The sequence below is a fragment of the Microcebus murinus genome, chromosome 3 (genome assembly GCF_040939455.1).
Source record: "Microcebus murinus isolate Inina chromosome 3, M.murinus_Inina_mat1.0, whole genome shotgun sequence".
In the NCBI taxonomy this organism is placed as follows: Eukaryota; Metazoa; Chordata; class Mammalia; order Primates; family Cheirogaleidae; genus Microcebus; species Microcebus murinus.
In genome coordinates this window covers 44,229,149-44,250,167 of record NC_134106.1, presented here as the reverse complement: position 1 = coordinate 44,250,167, position 21,019 = coordinate 44,229,149, and the positions used below count along the sequence as shown (strand labels likewise).

The 21,019-nt window shown below is 35.2% G+C and overlaps 1 protein-coding gene across 2 annotated transcripts in view; it reads right to left on the bottom strand.

Moving 5' to 3' along the window:
• Positions 1-909: 909 nt before the first annotated feature.
• Positions 910-21,019, bottom strand: part of ERLEC1 (endoplasmic reticulum lectin 1) — a 28,820-nt gene continuing 8,710 nt past the window's right edge. The window contains exons 5-14 of one of the 2 annotated variants that reach the window (XM_012777803.2): positions 20,944-21,007; positions 20,179-20,213; positions 17,328-17,551; positions 17,106-17,235; positions 12,014-12,175; positions 10,636-10,695; positions 7,882-8,006; positions 6,095-6,172; positions 5,447-5,522; positions 910-1,807 (exon numbers count right to left, since the gene is read on the bottom strand). In XM_012777803.2, coding sequence (XP_012633257.1) covers positions 1,736-1,807; positions 5,447-5,522; positions 6,095-6,172; positions 7,882-8,006; positions 10,636-10,695; positions 12,014-12,175; positions 17,106-17,235; positions 17,328-17,551; positions 20,179-20,213; positions 20,944-21,007 — 1,026 coding nt within the window. In that variant the 3' untranslated portion in view covers positions 910-1,735. The remainder of the gene's footprint in view (positions 1,808-5,446; positions 5,523-6,094; positions 6,173-7,881; positions 8,007-10,635; positions 10,696-12,013; positions 12,176-17,105; positions 17,236-17,327; positions 17,552-20,178; positions 20,214-20,943; positions 21,008-21,019) is intronic. The other variant, XM_076000764.1, reaches the window with a different exon arrangement.

The window sequence follows — 21,019 nt, the reverse complement described above, 5'->3', positions numbered from 1 at the left end:
CTCTCATACCTTGCCTTATGTATTCTTTCCATCTGGCTATTCCTGAGTTGTGTCCTTTATAACAGGGGTCCTCAAACATTTTAAACAGGGGGACAGTTCACTGTCCTTCAGACCATTGGAGGGCTGGACTATAGTTTAAAAAAAAACTATGAACAAATTCCTTTGCATGCTGCACATATCTTATTTTGAAGTAAAAAAACAGACAAAAACACCTGCTTGTGGCCCGCAGGCTGTAGTTTGAGGATGCCTGCTTTATAATATGCTGGTAAACACAGGTGTTTCCTAAATTTCTGTAAGGCATTCTAGCAAATTATTAAACCTGAGGAGGGGATCCTGGAAACCCCTGATTTATAGCTGGTTGATCAAAAGCACTGGAGGCCCAGACTTGCAACTGGCATCTGATATGGGGGTAGTGCCGTGGGACTGAGTCTTTTACTTGTGGGAGCTGATGCTAAGTCTAAGTAGATAAGTGTCAGAATTGAACTGAATTAAACTGAACCCAACTGGTGTCAGAGAATTGGTTAGTATGGGGAAAAAACCCACACATTTTGGTCACTTGAAGTGTTCTGTGCTGTGTTGAGTATGACAGTAGGAAAAACAGTTTGGTTTTTCCTATTATATACATAGTAAGTTAAAGAGAGGATTTTGACCTAGGTTTGAATTCAAAGTGAATGTTTTTTCTTTATATGCTGTTTCCTGCTAAAATCTACAAATAACCTTTAAATAGTCAATTATATTAACCATTTCTTAAACTAAAATATCTTTGGCCAGAACTGAAAATGAGGAAAAGTAAAGTATTTTGTGGCCCTTTTCTGTCTTTGTTCAGATATGCATGTTCAAAATGTATGCAACAGGGTAATGGAGAAAATAAAGGAACTGAATAATTTGCCATTGACTACATGACAACACTGCTTGTGGACATTTTATTCACTTTAAAATAAATATTGTGCTGTAAACTGTCCAGAAGTAAAATCTGTATATACAGTAGGCAAGTACAATGGATAGCCAGCACAGTGTGTTTGTTAGAGTAAATCATTCTAAGTCAGAGAAGAATCACCAACTGTCTACACCAGATACATACTCTGGGAGTAAGCACACACAAAAGAAGGAGAAAGAAATAAATAAAACTTCTGAGAAAAAAAGCAACCTATTACAAATAAGAATTTCTTGAGATTAACAGGGGGAAGAAAACTCACATGTTAAGGCTCTACTATGTGCCCAATTTATAGTTTAATGCCTGGTAGAGAATAGTTATTATATAAAAATTTGTTGAAAGGATTTCAGGCACTAGAATTTACATATTTTACATGGTCTCTCATTTAAACAATCTATCAAACAATCCTATCAATTCTTTTCTTAATTAGCTAGTTATATATACCATAATTTACATAATAAATCTATTATTTAAAAACTTTCAATAGGTACAATTATGATATTTGATTAGGCTGGACTCTGACGTGCTTGGATGAGATTTATTTTGGAATCACATATCCAAGCAAAGAAAAAACACAATCTGTTCATAAGACAACAAAAATGAAAAAAGTGAGACAAAGTGTCTGCCTTAGAAGTTTATCAATAACCTCTTATATACACATATATATTCACAAAGTGGTTGAGAGTCCTTTTATACAATTCCTTTGGATGAGGTCAAATGGCTAAGAACTCTATAATGAGACACACGGTCAGACAGAAATCATGACTTTCAATCTTTTCTTTCCTCCAACTTTAACATCCTTTAGTTGGGGAGAGAAAGAAGTCCATTTTCATCTGCTGTATCTAAGATTTTACAGATCACTGGAGATTCAACCTAAAGAATGAGAACAACAACAAAGCCATTAAAAAGTTGCTAAGCTGAATACGTACTTTCTTTATTCAGTATTATTTTGATAAATGAATGTAAGTCCTTGCTTTGGAGATAACAGCATTATTTCTACAAATTAAGCTTTTTGAAAAATAACTTTTACTCATTCATATAGAATATAAGATAGGTGGAGATACTTTTATCTCTAATACTTTTATCTCTAAGTAAATGAAGGGAGAGAGAAAAGGAGGAAAGGACAGGAATAAGAGAGGAATACACAGCTATATCTTACACAACAAAAATGATAAAATATTATGGTAAAATAATTTGTCTTTAAAGTAAAAGGCAAAGAAAAATGTAACCCAAAGATGGGGCAGATTTTGAAATTATCAGATGTTATAATTATATAATACATATAATGAAGGAAACAGTGGAAAAGGTAGACAACATATATGACCAGATAGGGAATTTCAGCAGAGAAAAGAAACCATAAAAAAGAACCAAATGGAAATGTTAGAGATGAAAACTATATCAGAGATAAATTTATTCAGTGGACTGGACACAGCAGAGGAATCAGTAAATTTGAAGACAGGTTAACGGAAATGACCAAATTGAAACAAACGAAAAGAAGTAGAAATAAAAGAGTCTTTGAAATTTTGGGACAATTTCCAATTAACATTTTTTTTTAAGCCAGTCAAATTTAGCAGTGGGGGGTTGACTACCAACTTTTTTTTTTTTTTGAGATGGGGTCTCACTCTGTTACCTGGCTAGAGTGCCGTGGCGTTAGCCTGGCTCACAGCAACCTTAAACTCCTGGGCTCAAGCAATCCTACTGCCTCAGCCTCTCGAGTAGCTGGGACTACAAGCATGCCCAGCTAATTTTTTCTATATATTTTTAGTTGTCCAGCTTATTCCTTTCTATTTGTTTTTTAGTAGAGGCAGGGTCTTACTCTTGCTGAGGCTGGTCTCGAACTCCTGAGCTCAAAGGATCCTCCTGCCTTGGCCTCCCAGAGTGCTAGGATTGTAGGTGTGAGCCACCGTGCCTGGCCTGAATACCAACTTTAGTGATACTAATGTTAGTAAGTTCTGATAACCCACTACCATCAGACCAGCCCCAACTATCATGTTTAATGGGAGTCTCAGAAATAGAGGAGAAAAAGAATGGAGCAGAAGAAATATTTGAGGAGATAATGACCAAAATTTTAACAAAATTGATGAACTGTATTAAACCACAAATCGAAGAAGCTCAGTGAACTCCAAGAAGAATAAATACAGAAAAAAAACCCACATTTAGGCATATCATAGTCAAAGGTAGAACCATAAAGTCTCTAGAAGGAAATATAGGAGAATATTTTCATGACATTGGGTTAACAAAAATTTCTTAGGACACAAAAAGCATCAGCCATTAAAGGAAAAAAATGATAAACTGAACTTTACTAAATAAAAAACTTGCTTATCAGAAGATATCATTAAGAAAATGCATAGGCAAGCCATAGACTGAGAAAAAAATATGTACAATTACAAAGAGCTCATATCCAGAATTCCTAGAAATAAGCAATAAGAAGACAAACACCACCACCAAAAATGGGTAAAAGACTGAAAAAGACTCTCTCCTTGACCAAACTTTATTCAGATCTCTCTGAACCCTCTTTCAGACTATGCCTCATCCTTGGGCCCTGTCTTTGCTTTGCCTAGTCCAGTTGTAGCAAGAATCCTGCCAAGTCAGTTTAGAGAGATCCCCCACCCTTGATATCTGATTACCCTGGCTTGCCTTCAGCAAGAATCCTGTTAAGTCAGTTTAGCAAGAATCCCCCTATCCTTGATGTCTCCTCTTAGTAATTTTCCATCCACTCACCTCCTTCATTCGGCTTGTTAGCTATAAATCCCCAGTCATCTTTGCTATTAGAGTTGAGCTCTCTTTCCCCTATTGTAATAATCGTGACACATATTGCAACAGACCTGAATAAAGTCTTCCTTACTGTTTTAACAAGTGTCAGAATAATTTTTCTTTAACAAGACTTGGCTAGACACTTCACAAAAGAAGATACATGAATACCAATAATGGCATGAAAAGGTACTCAACATAATTATTCATATGGGGAATGCTGATTAAAACCACTAAAATGAACACTTTGGAGAACTTTTTGGTAATAAACATATATCTAATCTATGATCCAGCAATTCCACTCCTACATATTTACCACAAGAAATGAAAACATATAACCACAAAAAAAGTTGTAAAAAAATTTTTCATAGTAGTCTTACTAGTAATAATCAAACCCAAAAGACAAATCACATGTCCATCTATATAAGAATGGATAAACACATATGGTATAGTTATATGAAGAATACTATTCAGTGATAAAAAGAGAATAAAGTACTGATCGTGAAACATGGTTGAGTTTCAAAAATGTCACAGTGAAAAAGGGAATTCTCACACACCGTTGGCAGGAATGTTAAATTTGTACAGCCATTTGGAAAACAGTATGGATGCTTCCTCAAAATGAAAAATGTAACTACCATATGATCAAAAAGTCCCATTACTGGGTATTTATCCAAAGAAAGGAAATTACTATATCAAAGGGTTACCTGCATCTCTATGTTTATTGCAGCAGTATTCACAATAGCAAACTTAGGGAATCAACCTAAGCAGCCACCAACAGATGAATAAAGAAAACATGATATATTTACACAATAGAATACTAATCAGACATAAAAAAGAGGGAAATCATGTCATTTGGAGTAACATAGATGGAACTGGAGGTTATTATGTTAAGTAAAATAAGCCAGGCACAGACAGGCAAATATTACATGTTTTCACTCATATGTGGGACGTAAAAAACTTGATTTCATGGAAGTAGAGAGCAGAATGATAGATACTACAGGCTGAGAAGGGTGTGAGAAGATGAAGATAGGTTAGTTAATGGGTGTAAACATATGGTTAGATACAAAGAATAAATTCTAATGTTTGATAGCACAGTAAGTGATTATATTGATTATATTGCATTATATGTTAACATTATATTGCATATTTCAAAACAGCCAGAAGTGAGGACTTGAAATGTTCTCAACACACAGAAGTGATAAATGCTGATGGCAATGGATATCCTAAATACCCTGACTTGATCATTACACATTCTATGCATGTAACCAAATATCTCATATACCCCATAACTATGTTCAAATATTATGTATCAGTAAAACAAAAAAAATCAAAAATAAAAATTATGCTGAGTCAAAGAGGCCAGACACAAAAAAATTATATACTATATGATTTCATTCACATGGAATAGAAAAAAAGGCAAAACTAATATACAGTGTCAGAAATCACAAAAGAATATCTTTGAGGGGTACTAAGAGGTATTTACTAGAAAGGGGTATGAGAGAACTTTCTGTAGTGACAGATACCTTGTTTCCGGTGATACATGGATACATAAAATTGTTAAAAGTTATCAACTCAACATTTAAGATCTATGCATTTTATCTTAGGTAAATTATACCTCAATAAAAAAACATGTCAAGTATCACATAAGTGGTATGTGGGCTATATTAAGTTTTAGAGACTACTGAAGCTCCTTTCTAAACTTAATGTAAAAAAATTAAAATATGGTTCCAAATTGAATTTTTGATTATTTTTTTTACTTACCCCAAGAATATACTGACAGGAGTGAGGCTCTAGCATATATACAGTAACAGCATGAGGTGAATCTGATTCTTTACACCTAAAACAGAGAGTACTTTAAGGTACTGCCTAAATCATACAAAATAAAATTATTCTTTTTTTTTGAGACAGAGTCTCGCTTGTTGCCCAGGCTAGAGTGAGTGCCGTGGCATCAGCCCAGCTCACAGCAACCTCAAACTCCTGGGCTCAAGCAATCCTTCTGCCTCAGCCTCCCGAGTAGCTGGGACTACAGGCATGCACCACCATGCCCGGCTAATATTTTTTTTATATATATATATATATTAGTTGGCCAATTAATTTCTTTCTATTTATAGTAGAGACGGGGTCTTGCTCTTGCTCGGGCTGGTTTCGAACTCCTGACCTGGAGCAATCCGCCTGCCTCGGCCTCCCAGAGTGCTAGGATTACAGGCTTGAGCCACCGCACCCGGCCAAAATTATTCTTAATAGTTTTCTTCTTAAGCTATAAAAATCCCATTCAAGTGGACCATGTATAATTTAATATAACAAATAACTTAATAATTATGCATAATTATCTTTACATAAAACATTTATCCACAGGAAACAGATAAAAGAGAAAGGTATAAAGCTTGACATAATTTTGGTCTAACTTACTTTAGTCTTACAGTCACCTGTCTTGGTTTGTCAGTTATATCACAAATATCTCCATTTCCATAAAAATGTGACACCATCCTGAATCAGAGAAACATACACAAGCTTTATTAAACTAAATCTCACTAATTCAGAATAACTGTAATGGGTAGGGTGAGAAGATGATCAGAGGGATCAATTTTGCATTGGTTAAAAAAATGACTATAAAATATTTTTAGGGTTATGTCACAGTCTTTCAGATTCTATAAAGAGAAGATAAATTAGAGATACTCTGTAGTTGCTTCATTCATAATAATGATCAACTTACGTATTATTTATTTGAATACAAATAATTATGGTTAGACTTCTTTAAAGAAAGTTGTTTTAAAGTGACCTATTTAGATTGTTTTTGTGAATAGTTCTGTTTCTGTCCTTTATCAAGCTACCTCTATTAAAATACTGTATTGTAGGTACTATGGTACAAAAGGCAAAGCCTAGGCCAAGCTATAAATCTTTTTTTTTTTTTTTGAGACAGAGTCTCGTTTTGTCGCCCAGGCTAGAGTGAGTGCCGTGGCGTCAGCCAAGCTCACAGCAACCTCAATCTCCTAGGCTCAAGCAATCCTGCTGCCTCAGCCTCCCAAGTAGCTGGGACTACAGGCATGCGCCACCATGCTCGGCTAATTTTTTCTATGTGTATTAGTTGGCCAATTAATTTCTTTCTATTTATAGTAGAGACAGGGTCTCGCTCTTGCTCAGGCTGGTTTCAAACTCCTGACCTTGACCAATCCACCCACCTCGGCCTCCCAGAGTGCTAGGATTATAGGTGTGAGCCACCGCGCCTGGCCCAAGCTATAAATCTTAAATGAGCAGGATCCAAAGGAAAGCTTTAATTTTGCCAGGCTAATACTCCCCTGCTTCAATATTTATTGCACATGATACCATAACTATTTTCACATTCATATACTTATGAGAAAAGTCAAGCTGTTTAGTATATTATAATACATGTTTATGTCTTAATTTTGCTAACTTTGATTTTGGTCATCAGCGTATTATGAAAATAGTCTCTCAATACTATCTATTCTATGAAGGACAAAGTTAACAGCTGAGAAGGAACAAGAATGAATAATTTAAAGTATACTGGGCAAGAGACTACAAGAAAAGCTAAAGCTTAGATATTCTTGTGAAATGAAGTTAATTTACTTCTGTTATGACAAAATATACCCAAATAGCCCAAAAGATATATGAGGTAGTTTTTGAAAAAGCTGCTGTTCAACCATTTTCAACAATTATCTCACAAAGGTTAAGTAACAAAGGGTATATTTAAATAGAATTAAGTAATTTACAGAAGATTACACATGAAAGAGGCAAACATTTTATAACAGTCCATTTTAATAGAATTGAGCCACTGCCACTCTCATTAATGTACCATTACCATGTTAATTAAAAGGCAGCAGCCAAAGGTTACTGCCTGTTACAGCCAGGCACTGTCCTTTACATGAATTACCTCATTTAAATGTCACAACAATCCTATGACACAAATACCAATAGACAAGAAAAGTGAGGGTTAAAAGATTATACAATTTGTCTTACATAGTAAAAGAGCCAGCATTTAAATCCAGGTAGTCTTACTAAGAGATTGTGCTCTTAACTATTATACTGTTGCTTCCCCAAGAAAAGGAAACTAAGATGTCCCCTGAAAAATAATTGACCAGGGATTTTTACTTAAGTGTTTAAATTTTTGTGTTTTTCAATATTCTGAGTTTTAGCAATTCTACTAATCAGATCCAAAGGCAAATAAAGTGAATCTTTACCTGACTGTCTGGGTACCATCGTCTTGAAGATGATAGATTCTAGCAGTATTCTTCTTAGCCCATTCAATATGCTCTTCTTGGTTCCATGTCCCCACAACCACAGAGGTTTTCCCACTATCTTTGTCCTAATATATGAAAAAATATTTGTGATAATGCATGCTTGACATCATCGAGTAGACATTTATGCTGATGACCTGACCCTCCTGTAAGCTGTAGTATTTATCTGCACACTTGATATCTATGTTTACCTATGTTTAGATGCAATGATATTAGTCAAACTCAAGTAGAAATTTAAATTCATTATCTTCTTTATTCCTTGATTCTCTGAATACTGTAACTAATTTCTAGTCAGGTTAGTTCTACATATAGTTATTTTTACTCTTCCATTTCTTTCCTTTCCTACAGATCAGTCCTATCAGTTCTTTCCTAGAGATTTTTTCACTTTAGTCTCTTCATTTTCACTGCCAGCACCTCACCCCCCAACCAACAGTTAAATCTCTCATATCGAGATAATACAACTACATACTACCACGATTCTAATTAAATCTTGGGCTTCTATCTCTTACCCTGAAGCCTATCTTCATCCTACTCCTGGTCCTTCAAATGCAAACCTTCAAGTTATACTGGTCTTCACAATACTTGACACCACACTTATTTCTGTAGCAAAATTGTCCAGAAACATCATTCTGCCTTATTTTTAAAAAACTATATACTGTCCTATATGTGGACTTTTCTTCTCTCTCCTTCCTACCTCCTTGCCTTCTTTCCTTTCCTTTCTTCATATTTTATGTCAGGTAACCATGCTGGGCACTAATATATCTGATTAGTAGAATTAAAAACTCCTGTTGTGACAAATGAAACAGGGAGGGCCAGTGCTCTAGGGGAGCATATTGCCTAATGGAAGAGATGACTATTAACTTTTTTAGCAACTAGACTGTAAGTTCCTAGATAGACAGGGATTAGAGCAGCAAAATGTTTAAGAGGTTGGATATAGAGCAACACTGCCTGGGTTTGAATTCGTTTCACCATTTACTCCTTATGTGATTTTAGACAAGTTACTGAAGCTTTGTTTCTGTTTCCTCATGTTGAAATAACAATATCCATCTCTTAAGGTTGTTATGAGGAATAAATGAGTTAATATTTGTAAAGTACTTAGTGCCTGGTATATAAATAGTGAACAATTATTCTTATTATTATTGCTCTCAAGATACCTAGCAGAGTCCCTCAGAAAATTCTAGGTTATGACTTTGGCCAAAATACGTTTGGTAAAACCTAGTGTTGCAAGTGTATGGGAAAACAGCCATTCTTAATGTGAGTGTAAACTGGTCCAACCCTTTGGAAGGCAATTTTTCAGTATGCTTATGTTTGGACCTAGCAAGCACCTTGATAGAAGTGTGCCCTATGAATATATTTGCAAAGGTATACCAACAGAACTATTTAAAAATGTTCACTAAAACACTATCACAGCAAAAACCAGAAACTTAAAGGTACATCAGTAGAGGTCTGGTTAAATACACTGTAGGAACAGACATAATCCTCTGTACCTTCTGAAAAGAGTAAGATCTGTTGTTGCTGACATGGAATGATCTCTAAGATACTAAGTGTAAAGAACAAGTGCACGATCCCTTCTCTATAAATAAAAGTTTATACCAACATTTATTATATGCATTTTTTTCCTGTGGAAGGTTAACTATGAAAATGTTAACAGCAGTTACTTTTGGGAAGTAGGATGATGGCAGAGGGGAAATTTACTTTTTATTTTAAATTTCTGGCATATTCCTTTAATTAAAAAAAAAAGTCACTGGGTATTACCTGGATTGTAGTTAGATGGTACTTTATCCTCTTTCTGTATTAATAAATGTTATTAAAAATAAAACATCTGCAAAGCAGGAAGAATAAATGGAAAGAACACTTAAATGAAATTCCTCAGATTTAAGTGAAGAAAAAATTATTCTACTTTACAGATGCCTCATATATTTTGGATGATTTAAGTGTGGAAGATAAACTGATGATTTGTTTTAGCATTCTCCATCTTGGAATTTAAGATCAGCTCAAAACATCTCGAGTGGGTAAATATAGTATTTTATACTTACTAGTTTTTTTTTTAGGACTGAATACAGCCTTTTAAAGTAGCCAAGTCAATATTCATTAATTAAAGTTTGTCTTCCATGTCTAGCAGTTTATCGTGCCAAAGTACAAGTATGACAAATAAAATTATTGGAGCTTGATCCTCATAATTTAAGCAGGTTGGCTCAAGCGTGGGAGAATATGCTGAGTTACAAAAGTATAAATAAAAGAATAAAAATCCAATATATATAAACTTAAAAATTATTTTCTTCTAAACTTAAGTAATATTGTACCTTCTTTTACCTGTGAAACTTGCTGTATTTACCCAATTTTACTAACTCTAGTGATAATGTACTATCTTATCATTTATTTTCTTAAAGATGAGTTATAAGAATGACTAATTTCTTGATCAAAGTTAATGAGGTATAGCCACAACAGATTATTCTACCAGGCTCACGGTAATATAAGATTATAAGTAGTTAATAAACAATGTCATTTTAAGATGACTGATTTAGTTAATACCAAGTGTTCTATTTTCTAAAATTTAGAGATAATTCGAATTAGTATTTCCATATTAAAATTATCTAATAATTAAAATAACACCAATCTCTTTCCTTTTTTCCATAAAAGATTTTTAAAACTTTAAACCATCTAGTGGTAGAATGATATATAAATGCTATTCTATACCTCATGGTATTGATGTACGTGTTTGCCATAGCAGAATTCATATTTCCACCAACCAACACCCTAAAGGAAAGAAAATATTTACATCAAGTTAAGCACAGAGAAAGGGGGATTGGGGTCTGTCTCAATTCTGCCATGTGAAGTGATGGAAATACATGTAATTTAAAAAACCTGTAACAAACAGCAATAGCACAGTTGAGAATTAAAATTAAAAGGCCAGGCGGGGTGATTCATGCCTGTAATCCTAGCACTCTGGGAGGCTGAGATGAGAGGATTGCTCGAGATCAGGAGAACAGCCTGAGCAAGAGCGAGACCCTGTCGCTACTAAAAATAGAAAGAAATTAGCTGGACAACTAAAAATATATATATATAAAAAAAAATTAGCCGGGCAAGGTGGCACATGCCTGTAGTCCCAGCTACTTGGGAGGCTGAGGCAGAAGGACTGCTTGAGCCCAGAAGTTTGAGGTTGCTGTGAGCTAGGCTGATGCCACGGCACTCTAGCCTGGGCAAGAGAGTGAGACTCTATCTCAAAAAAAAAAGAAAGAAAATTAAAATTAAAAATTATTGAGAAATTGTAGGGCATGGTGGTTCATGCCTGTAATTCCAGCAACTTGGAAGGCTGAGACACAAGGATTGTTTAAGCCCAGGATTTCTAGACCGGCCTGGGCAACACATCGAGACTCTGTCTCTTTAAAAAAAGAAAAGAAAAGAAAGAAAAGAAAAGAAAAGAAAAGAAAAGAAACAAATTAGCTAGGCACAGTGGCACATGCCTGTAGTTTCAGCTAGTTGGGAGGTTGAGGTAGGAGAATGGCTTGAGCCCAGGAGTTCGAGTCTACAGTGAGGTATGATCATGCCACTGCACTCCCACCTGGGCACCAAGGGAGACCACCTCAAAACCCCCCTGAAAATTATTAAAAAATAAAAAAAGACAAACATAAGAATAACTGCTGCAGTGCTTTGGTAAAATGAAATAAAATAAAAACTCCAGTTGGAAGTGTATCTCCCTCCCACTGATGCTAATAGTCAAAATTTTACCTTTGTAAAGGTAAATGTTAACTTAAGTTTGACATGTGATTGGTACATAACCGAAATGTAGGATATACCATAATTAATGCCCATTCCAGCAATCAACCAGAATCACACATGATTGCTAGATATAAGGTCAAATTTTACATTGTGAGTAAAGAGAACAAAGGCTATAGGGTAGATTACAGAGGTCTGGGAGTATGAGACTGCAGAGCGAAAATGTCCATTGGGAATGGCTGGATCCTGCTATTTCTCTATAGACAAAAACCTTTTTCAGTGCTGTTAATTCCTACTGACAATAACTGACAAGTAAAAGTTGTCAGACAAATATTTAAACTTAAGGTTTACTTCTCACCCCATGAAAGCAGTAAGAACCACTAAGGAACTCTTTTATGAGTTGGTCATCTGTCAATTTGGATATGTGGGTTGTTCCAACAGTGAGCATTGGTTGAGAGCCAACAGCAATGGGTTTGTGGATTGCTGGAAATCTCTCTTCTTTGGTTGATTGCAAATCTTCCTAAAATGAAACATACATATGTTTAAGGGCTTTTTGCCATGACTTAATTTTTTTCAGTTATGGTTTATTAAACTGTAGAAAATATGGAAAAGTCTACTTGTTTTTAATGTGAAAATGGACTTTGTAATACTTAATAGTATAGAGAAAACTCTAGACAAATGTTAGTTCCATATACCATTTGAGATAGGTGATCATCTTAAACGTACAGGGATAATTTCCATTTCACATATTTTGTTTCATTATTTTTAGTGAGTACTGCTACTTGTTAGGTTTTGTGTCCCTACATTTAATTTTAGAAAATGTGGTCACTGAGAGTAAAGAAAGGATAACAAGCAGGGTAAAGAAGAGCTAGGTGGCAATTAATATGAATATTAGTTATAATTATTCAAATTTAACAGGCCCTGGTTGTTGCCCTGGATGAACCTAAAATTTGATAGGAAAGACACAAATTAATAAGGCAGGAGGGAACAGCAGATTCATGAGGCAGGGTTGATTCGAATAGGCTTTGACCAAGAACTGAAATATGAAGACTTCACAAAGAAAAAACTCTTCATCAATTCTTGAAACATGAATAATAATTGGTGATTTATGTGTGTATCTGTGTGTTCTGTCTCTATGTGTGTGCATATGGATGTGGACTTGAGGAAGCAGTAATAGCAAACATGTGGGGCTACAATATTTAAACTAAAGAGATAAGCAGGCACTGTATGGTGGAAAACTATTATATGCTAAGAGGTTTGGACATTATCTTATGGGTTTTAGGCAAAGATATGCTGTGATCATATTTTCAAGTAATTACTTTATCAGCGGCAGGGAACAAGGAATAACAGGGACAAATCTAGAGGTAGAGAGTCAAGTTAGAAGTCGCAGTAATCCACGTCAGAGATGAAGAAGAGAATCTAAAGTAAAGGAACTGCCAGAAAAAGTCTGGGTACATAAAAATAACTAACTAACTAACTAAAGAAGTGACAGTTTTCTCTCTTTGGGAAGAGAGAAAACAATAATTATAAAAGAGGTTAATAAATTAAGATTTAGTGGTTAATGGGTACTGACCATGACTAGATAGGAAATGAATCTAGACCAGAATCAATCAGAGAAGTGAGTGTTCTGATTATAAATGAAATGAATAATTTATAAAAATTAGATAGTAAATGAGTTCCCAATAAATGTATAGTAGATACTATGTCTCCTTTTTCACTTGCTGTAGTTACCAATAACCAATTGTGGTTCTTCTGCTTTTGTTTCAGCTTATAGAGGAGTCACTGGGTGGTTATTCCAGAAACCAATGACTTTATCCTTTCTCCCCACCAACATTAGGAAGAACAAGGATTGCCAAGATGGTGCCTTGTTTTTTGAAATAACCTTGAACTTTATTGTATAACTCTTTCCATGGTCACAGTCTACTATGTTCTGGAACGATTTTAAATGCTGGGTATTAAAAATGAAGCAGACATAGTCACTGTTCCTACGGAATAAAAGTCTAATAGACTACACTAATAATTTGGAATACATCAGACTTATATTAAGGTTAATGAAGAAAATAATGCTGTACAGTGAGCCCTGCAGCTAAGAGCAAGATAAAGTAGCAAGAATAGAAGCATGGTCCTTTATTATTGCTTATTTTGGACAGAATTTACACTTTCATTCTTAAGAAAAATTATTCTAATAAAATAGGATGATTAGTAGTTTATGTAGTAGGGTATCAAAATTCACAAAATGGATTACTAGTAGTCTAGTAATATGTAAATTAATATAAGATAATCACATGGACAGAACATCAAATCAAAATTCTAACAGCCAGATTTGTATTTTTGTTTAAAAAAGGAAAAAATTCTTTTTTTTTTCTTCTTGAGACAGAGTCTCACTCTGTTGCTTGGGCTAGAGTGCCATGGCATCAGCCTAGCTCACAGCAACCTCAAACTCCTGGGCTCAAGCAATCCTCCTGCCTCAGCCTCCCGAGTAGCTGGGACTACAGGCATGCGCCACCATGCCCGGCTAATTTTTTTTTTCCTATATATTTTAGTTGGCCAATTAATTTTTTTCTTTCTATTTTTAGTAGCGACAAGGTCTCGCTCTTGCTTAGGGTGGTTTTGAACTTCTGACCTTGAGCGATCTGCCCACCTCGGCCTCCCAGAGTGCTAGGATTACAGGTGTGAACCATTGCGCCCGGCTGGGAAAATTTTTTTTGCATATGGTGATGCTTTATACATACTTAAAAGGCAAACCATATGCAAAACATACATTTTTAAAAGTTATGTGTAGGCCGGGTGTGGTGGCTCACACCTGTAATCCTAGCTCTCTGGGAGGCCGAGGCGGGCAGATCGTTTGAGCTCAGGAGTTTGAAACCAATCTGAGAAGGTGCGAGATCCCGTCTCTACTATAAACAGAAAGAAATTAATAGGCCAACTAATATATATAGAAAAAATTAGCTGGGCATGGCGGTGCATGCCTGTAGTCCCAACTACTCAGGAGGCTGAGGCAGGAGGACTGCTTGAGCCCAGGAGTTTGAGGTTGCTGTGAGCTAGGCTGACGCCACGGCACTCACTCTAGCCTGGGCAACAAAGGGAGACCCTGTCTCAAAAAAATAAATAAATAAATAAAAGTTATGTGTAATAGATTTATTTAAAAAATGAATAACTCAAAGAAAGTTTTGTATTTTTATTTTTTTAGAGACAAAGTCTTGTTCCACTGCCCAGGCTGGAGTGCAGTGGCCCGATCATAGCTCACTGCAGCTTCAAATTCCTGAGCTCAAGTGATCCTCTTGCTTCAGCCTCCTGAGTACCTGTGATTACAGCTGCATGCCATCACACTTGGCTAATTTTTTTTTTTTTTTTTTGAGGCAGAGTCTCACTTTGTTCCCCAGGCTAGAGTGAGTACCGTGGCGTCAGCCTGGCTCACAGCAACCTCAATCTCCTGGGCTCAGCTATCCTACTGCCTCAGCCTCCCGAGTAGCTGGGACTACAGGCATGCGCCTCCATGCCTGGCTAATTTTTTTGTATATATATATTTTTAGTTGGTCAATTAATTTCTTTCTATTTTTGGTAGAGACGGGGTCTCGCTCAGGCTGGTTTCGAACTCCTGACCTTGAGTAATCCGCCCGCCTCGGCCTCCCAAAGTGCTAGGATTACAGGCGTGAGCCACCGCGCCCGGCCTACACTTGGTTAATTTTTAAAGTTTTTAGTACAGACAGAGTCTAGCTATATTGCCCATGCTAGTCTCTAACACCTGGCCTCGAGTGATCCCCCATCTCGACATCCCAAAGGGCTGGAATTACAGGCGTGAGCTAATGCGCCCAGACAAAGATAAGTTGTAAGTAACTATTCATCATCAAGCATCACCTAAGATTTTTCATATGGCATATGTTCCCTAAAGATACTAAGTAATTTGAAAGCATTATCATCTGTAGCTTTTTAAAAATATGCTTTTCTCAACTGGCAGATTAAACACATTATTTAAAGAAAAGTAAACTGGTACTTTTTCTTGAAGAGTAATGAAAGTTGGGATTTGTGAAGTGTTTTGATTGAGTGAACTTTTTAAGTATTTGCTAGTATTTAGATCACTATCAAAAAGAAGACCAGAAGAGAATTCCAGCTGAAGTCTCAATACAGCACTCCAAATCAAACTGTGGAATTAATGTTAAGATCCCTTTTTCCTTCTATCAGAATGACTGTGTTGGTCACAGGATCCATAAAGAGTCCAGCAATATTTTTGCAAAAACTACTCAAGAGGAAGGGAAGAAACCAGCCTTGCAGCTAAGTATTAGTTATTTTCTTCTGTCTTCCAGTTTAATGTAAGACCCATAGTGCTATAATGGAGGACTGAATAAAATACAAGACCATAGAAGAAGCAGCATTCATGTCTTCCTGACGTAATCCTAGAAATCCTGGCTAATTTCCAAAGGAAGTGACACTGGAATCACATTCAAGCATAAGTAGAAGTTCAGGGGATGAAGGGGAGGGAGGGGACAAACAAAAGAAGGAAAACAGTATATTCAAAGGCTAGGAGGCTAGAAAGAACATGGTACTTTTAGAAAACTCTAAGTTGTTCAAAATAGTTGGGATAAGGGGAATGGTGATAAAAAATGAGACTGAAGTCCAAACACAAAGGGGCTTTTATTCCAGGAACAATGATTTTATCCTGAGGTATAGTTCATGTTCCATGAAAGGATTAAATACATAATCAAACATTCATTTTGGAAAGGGCATTTTATCAGCTGCCTGGGTAGGACTAGAAAGGAGATTTGTGAGATCAGTTTCTAGTCTCAGGAGACAATGGGTCCTGAACTAATTATAGGATGAATCTGAAACGCAGGTAGAAGATAACACTGAAGGCTCTCAGTGAATGATTAGAGTCAGATATAAATGAAGAGATAAGTAAGAAAAATGACTTAGGTTTCTGACTTGGTCAGTTGGGTAGCATATACTGCCTTAAAAACATTGGGGAAGACAAAAGAGGGTTGGTGTGAGAGAGAAAAAATGATGAGTGTGAGATTACTGAAAGTGTATATGGCTATATCCAATAGGCAGATGAAAAGGGAAGATATAGATCAAAAGAAGTAGCATTGAAAAATTATAAGGGTAGCAATGAGGTGAAGAATACATAAAGTATTAGGAGGTAGATATGGGGTTACAGTCTATTTTTTCAAGAGGTTTAGCTGGGACAACTACCTAAAAATTAACCTAACTACAATGAATAGGATGGCAAACTTTAAAATATTATAAAATTATGAGTAAAAGATAATACTAGAGTGGTTTCTGAGAAGTACCAGAAGAAAGGAATTAATAACAATGAACAGAAGTGAAATTTAAAATTTTAAGCCAGTAAAATAAATTACTACTACTATACCAAAAAAAACCATTAAAATATTGATATGTACTCTGAAATTTGGAAAATAAAGCACTGAGACACTATTATCAGATAATTCTCATACCTCTTTACTTCTCCTAAAAGGCACCCTTAGTATTTCTTCCTGCTGCTCCAACTGCCTCAGGGTGAGGGGTTTAAATGGCGATCCTGGCAGTGATTGGCAAAATATGTCATTCACAGGAGATGCTCTGAACCTATTCAGTAAGAACAAAGCATTAAAGCTAAGCATAAAACACTTTAAAGCATGTGTGCATTTTATGTTTAAAATATTAAATGCACATCCTACCTATATTTAGGATGATTGCACAACAGTGGTGTCAAAATGACAACTTCATATTCACAAGTTGTAACTTCAGCTACTGAAAGAATTTCATGCTTAGATTCAGGATGACATATGTACATCACAGTACTTGATCTGGGCCGGTTCTGTTTCAAACTACAAGGTGTACCATTTCCCATTCCCACAGGATAGTATGGTGTCATCTGACCTTCGATATTTTTAGTGGGAATCTTAAAAAAAAAGTATAAGACAGACTTTTTATTAGAAATGAAGGTGGGGGTGAGGATTGAAGAAGAACATATTATTCTGAAAGGAAGAAAACTACATTTTATTTATAAACTGACAGGTAACATTTCTGTATTTTAAGTTCTCCAATATTGTTTTGATTTGTAAGTTCTTATTTGAGCAAATATGTGTTTTCAGAGCTAGATTAATACAGCAAAAAAGATTATTATTTGGTGCTAAAATTAAGATGCTAAGTAAATGTAAATTTATATAAAGGGCTATAAGATCATAATTAATATGAATTATTTTCAACAGTTCTAAACAAAGAGACTAAGATAAAATGTAGGAACTTATTATATTGGGCTGCTCAGAGCTTTCTACACTAAACTCTCAGTGACTGGCTGTATTAGAGCTTAGATTCTACAGGTCTGATGGTTGATTTGCCAAAAAATGGGGCTATATAATAAAACTCTATCTTCTAAAACAGTAATATAAATGTTGTACTGGTTCATCAATCTGTTTACTCTTCTTTCTTGTTATTAACAGCATATACTTTTCAGCACATAAATTCCTATATAAATCTATTCAAGGCCAGCGAAAGACAAATTAAGAAACTTTCATAGGTTGAAGAAGAATAGATTATGAAGAAGTTAGCTCCTATACTTTTCTCTATATAAACATAATAAAAATCTAATGTAAGGGGTTTAAAAAGATAGCATCTCCAAGCAAGCTCTTTGGAGGCAGGGATCTCATCTTGTATCACTTTGGTACCCTGCCAGCACCATGTCCAAAACAGGTAATAAATAAATGTTTCCAGGGAAAAATATTTTGAGATTTCTTTGCATGCTATTTTCACGCAAATTAGAAAATCCTGAATTCAAATCCAAGCTTTGAATTTACTAGCTTCTATGACTCTGGCCAAATTTCAATTTTTGCCATTTGTAAATGTAGATAATAATATACAGTCATGCACCGCATAATGACGTGTAGGTCAGTGATGGACCACATATACAACGGTAGTCCCATAAAATTATAATGGAGCAGATATAGAAACCTGATATATGGCAGTTGTTATCGCCACTGCAGATAAAGTAGAGGAAGTGACTGATATTCAGTAATGGTGCTGGGACTTTTGGTTTTCCATAGGAAAAAAAAATATATGCCATCTAGGTTTGTATAAGCATACTTTATGATGTTTACACAATCATGAAATTGCCTAAAGACACATTTCTCAGAACACATCCTGTCGTTAAGTGACACATGACTATATACTCAAAAGTTGTTGCGAGAAGTAAACATTAGCTTTTGTTACATGCCCATGCCTGACACTGTCTGGCTTATAAATTGAGGCTCAATAAATGTTAGTTTTCTTCCCTTACCCTTTTATTCCTCTTCCTTTATCATTTCACACTTTGAATTCCATCTTGCTATCCTCCAGAGTCACAGTAAATAAATAATTTATCTCAAAGGTAGTCTGTAAAATTAAAATCTTTTAAAATAGCAACGCTATGTGTGTCTATGCTTAGCTTATAAATTCCCCCCAAAGCCACCCTTTTCAGTTACAGGCATCCTTTTTAAGTAATTCTCACAGCCTTTGTCATTTCACTTTAATTCTAATAAAAGTATCATTATGATATTAAGCCATTAATAGAAATACCCTCTATCAATAAGTTATTTAAACTCTATGAAAATTCTTAGGATTTAGAAAGCACTTCTTGAACTACATGGGTATTTAAAAATTATGATTAGGCTTCCTGAGGAATCATTCTTTTTAAACAATCCTACTATTAGCCATCATTTATCCATTCATTCAGTAAACATTTATGAAGTACCTACAATATGTCTGGCACTCTGCATTGCACTGCGGGGTAAAGAGATAAAAGACAGTCCCTGCTTTTAAGATGCTTGCAGTCTGGTAGCTTATTATTTACATATATAGTTTATCTGTTTTACCCATGGGAGATGGGGCCAAACAACAGGAAAAAAATGCAAAAGCTCTTATAAAAATTGTTTCCAATGTTAAACAGAGGGAACCACTGATAAGCACAGAAGTGATATAATGCTATTATAGAATCTTTCTCAGACACATCAGTGATAGATTTGTTTATTTTTGTGCAATCTTATTTTTGTTGTTTTTGAGACAGTCTTGCTTTGTCACCCTGGGTAGAGTGCAGCAGCATCATTACAACTCATTGCAACCTCAAACTCCTGGGCTCAAGCAATCCTCTTGCCTCAGCCTCCCGAGTAGCTGGGACTACAGGCCTGTGTCATGATACTCGGCTAATTTTTCTATTTTTAGTAGAGATGGGGGTCTTGCTCTTGGTCAGGATGGTCTTGAACTCCTGAGCTCAAGCAATCCTCCTGCCTTGGCCTCTCAGAATGCTAGCATTACAGGTTTGAGCCACTGTGCCTAGTCAATTTTTGTATAATCTTAAAAGTAAATAGAAGGATCATAGTGTAACCCTTCTCAGAAAGACCAAATATATTGTAAATGCTCTTTGGACCCAATCCTTTGAGATATTTGATAAAGAACACATAGCTATAGTCTGTCCACAGGTTTTATAAATTCATGCCTAACAATACATGTTAAGAGAACAACAACAACAACAACAAATCAACATTTGTCACTTGCCTCATTTGATTTTTCCTTTTCTTCTGCTTCTTGATCTGTTGAATAATATAAGAATAAGGTAAATGCAAAGATTGAGCAGTGACACAAATAAGATACAAATGACTAAGTTTTCAACCAACTTTGTAACCTTAAACTTCTTTTGAAAGAAGATGAAAAACATACTTGATTTTTTTTTTTTCTGCTGGCCCCTTGATCTTGGACATGATTTTTATCTTACTACTTTAAAGCTAGTTTCCTTGAAATGGTTTTGTCTAAAAGGACAGTCATATTAATCTCTATATCTTTACCTAGGAAATACTCTATTTCAGGCAGAAAACGGACCAGGACAATTTCTTTTGAAGTATTTCTATCTCAGTGAAAAGTTTAATCTCAAAATAGTTGGCCAATTTGAATAATATAAATAAATCAAAATATTTCACAATTTGAGGGATTCAATTGTTTCCACATATAAAAACTTTGCTTAAACCAAGCATAGACTGACACTATGTAACACTAATATGTATATCTTGCCAGATTTTAAAAACTTTATTAAGTAGGAAAAAAGCATGTTTATCAAAGCAGAAAATAAAGAAATTAAGAAAATAAAGAAATAAAGAAATTAAAACAAAGACCTCTTCAAAAAGGTTTTCTAAGGAATAGTTCAGAAACTTATTTCAGTGTTTTAAAACTCATAAAATATCCAAGAAAATTTCTTAAATTCCAATTTGAACATATATTTTAAACCAAATTCCAGCATTACTGTCAAATCACTATGTAGAGACCAACCTTTTTCAAATAGGAGGTTCTTAGCCAATATATTCCCAAGGTAGTACTCGTGAATATTTATTTTCTATATTTAAAA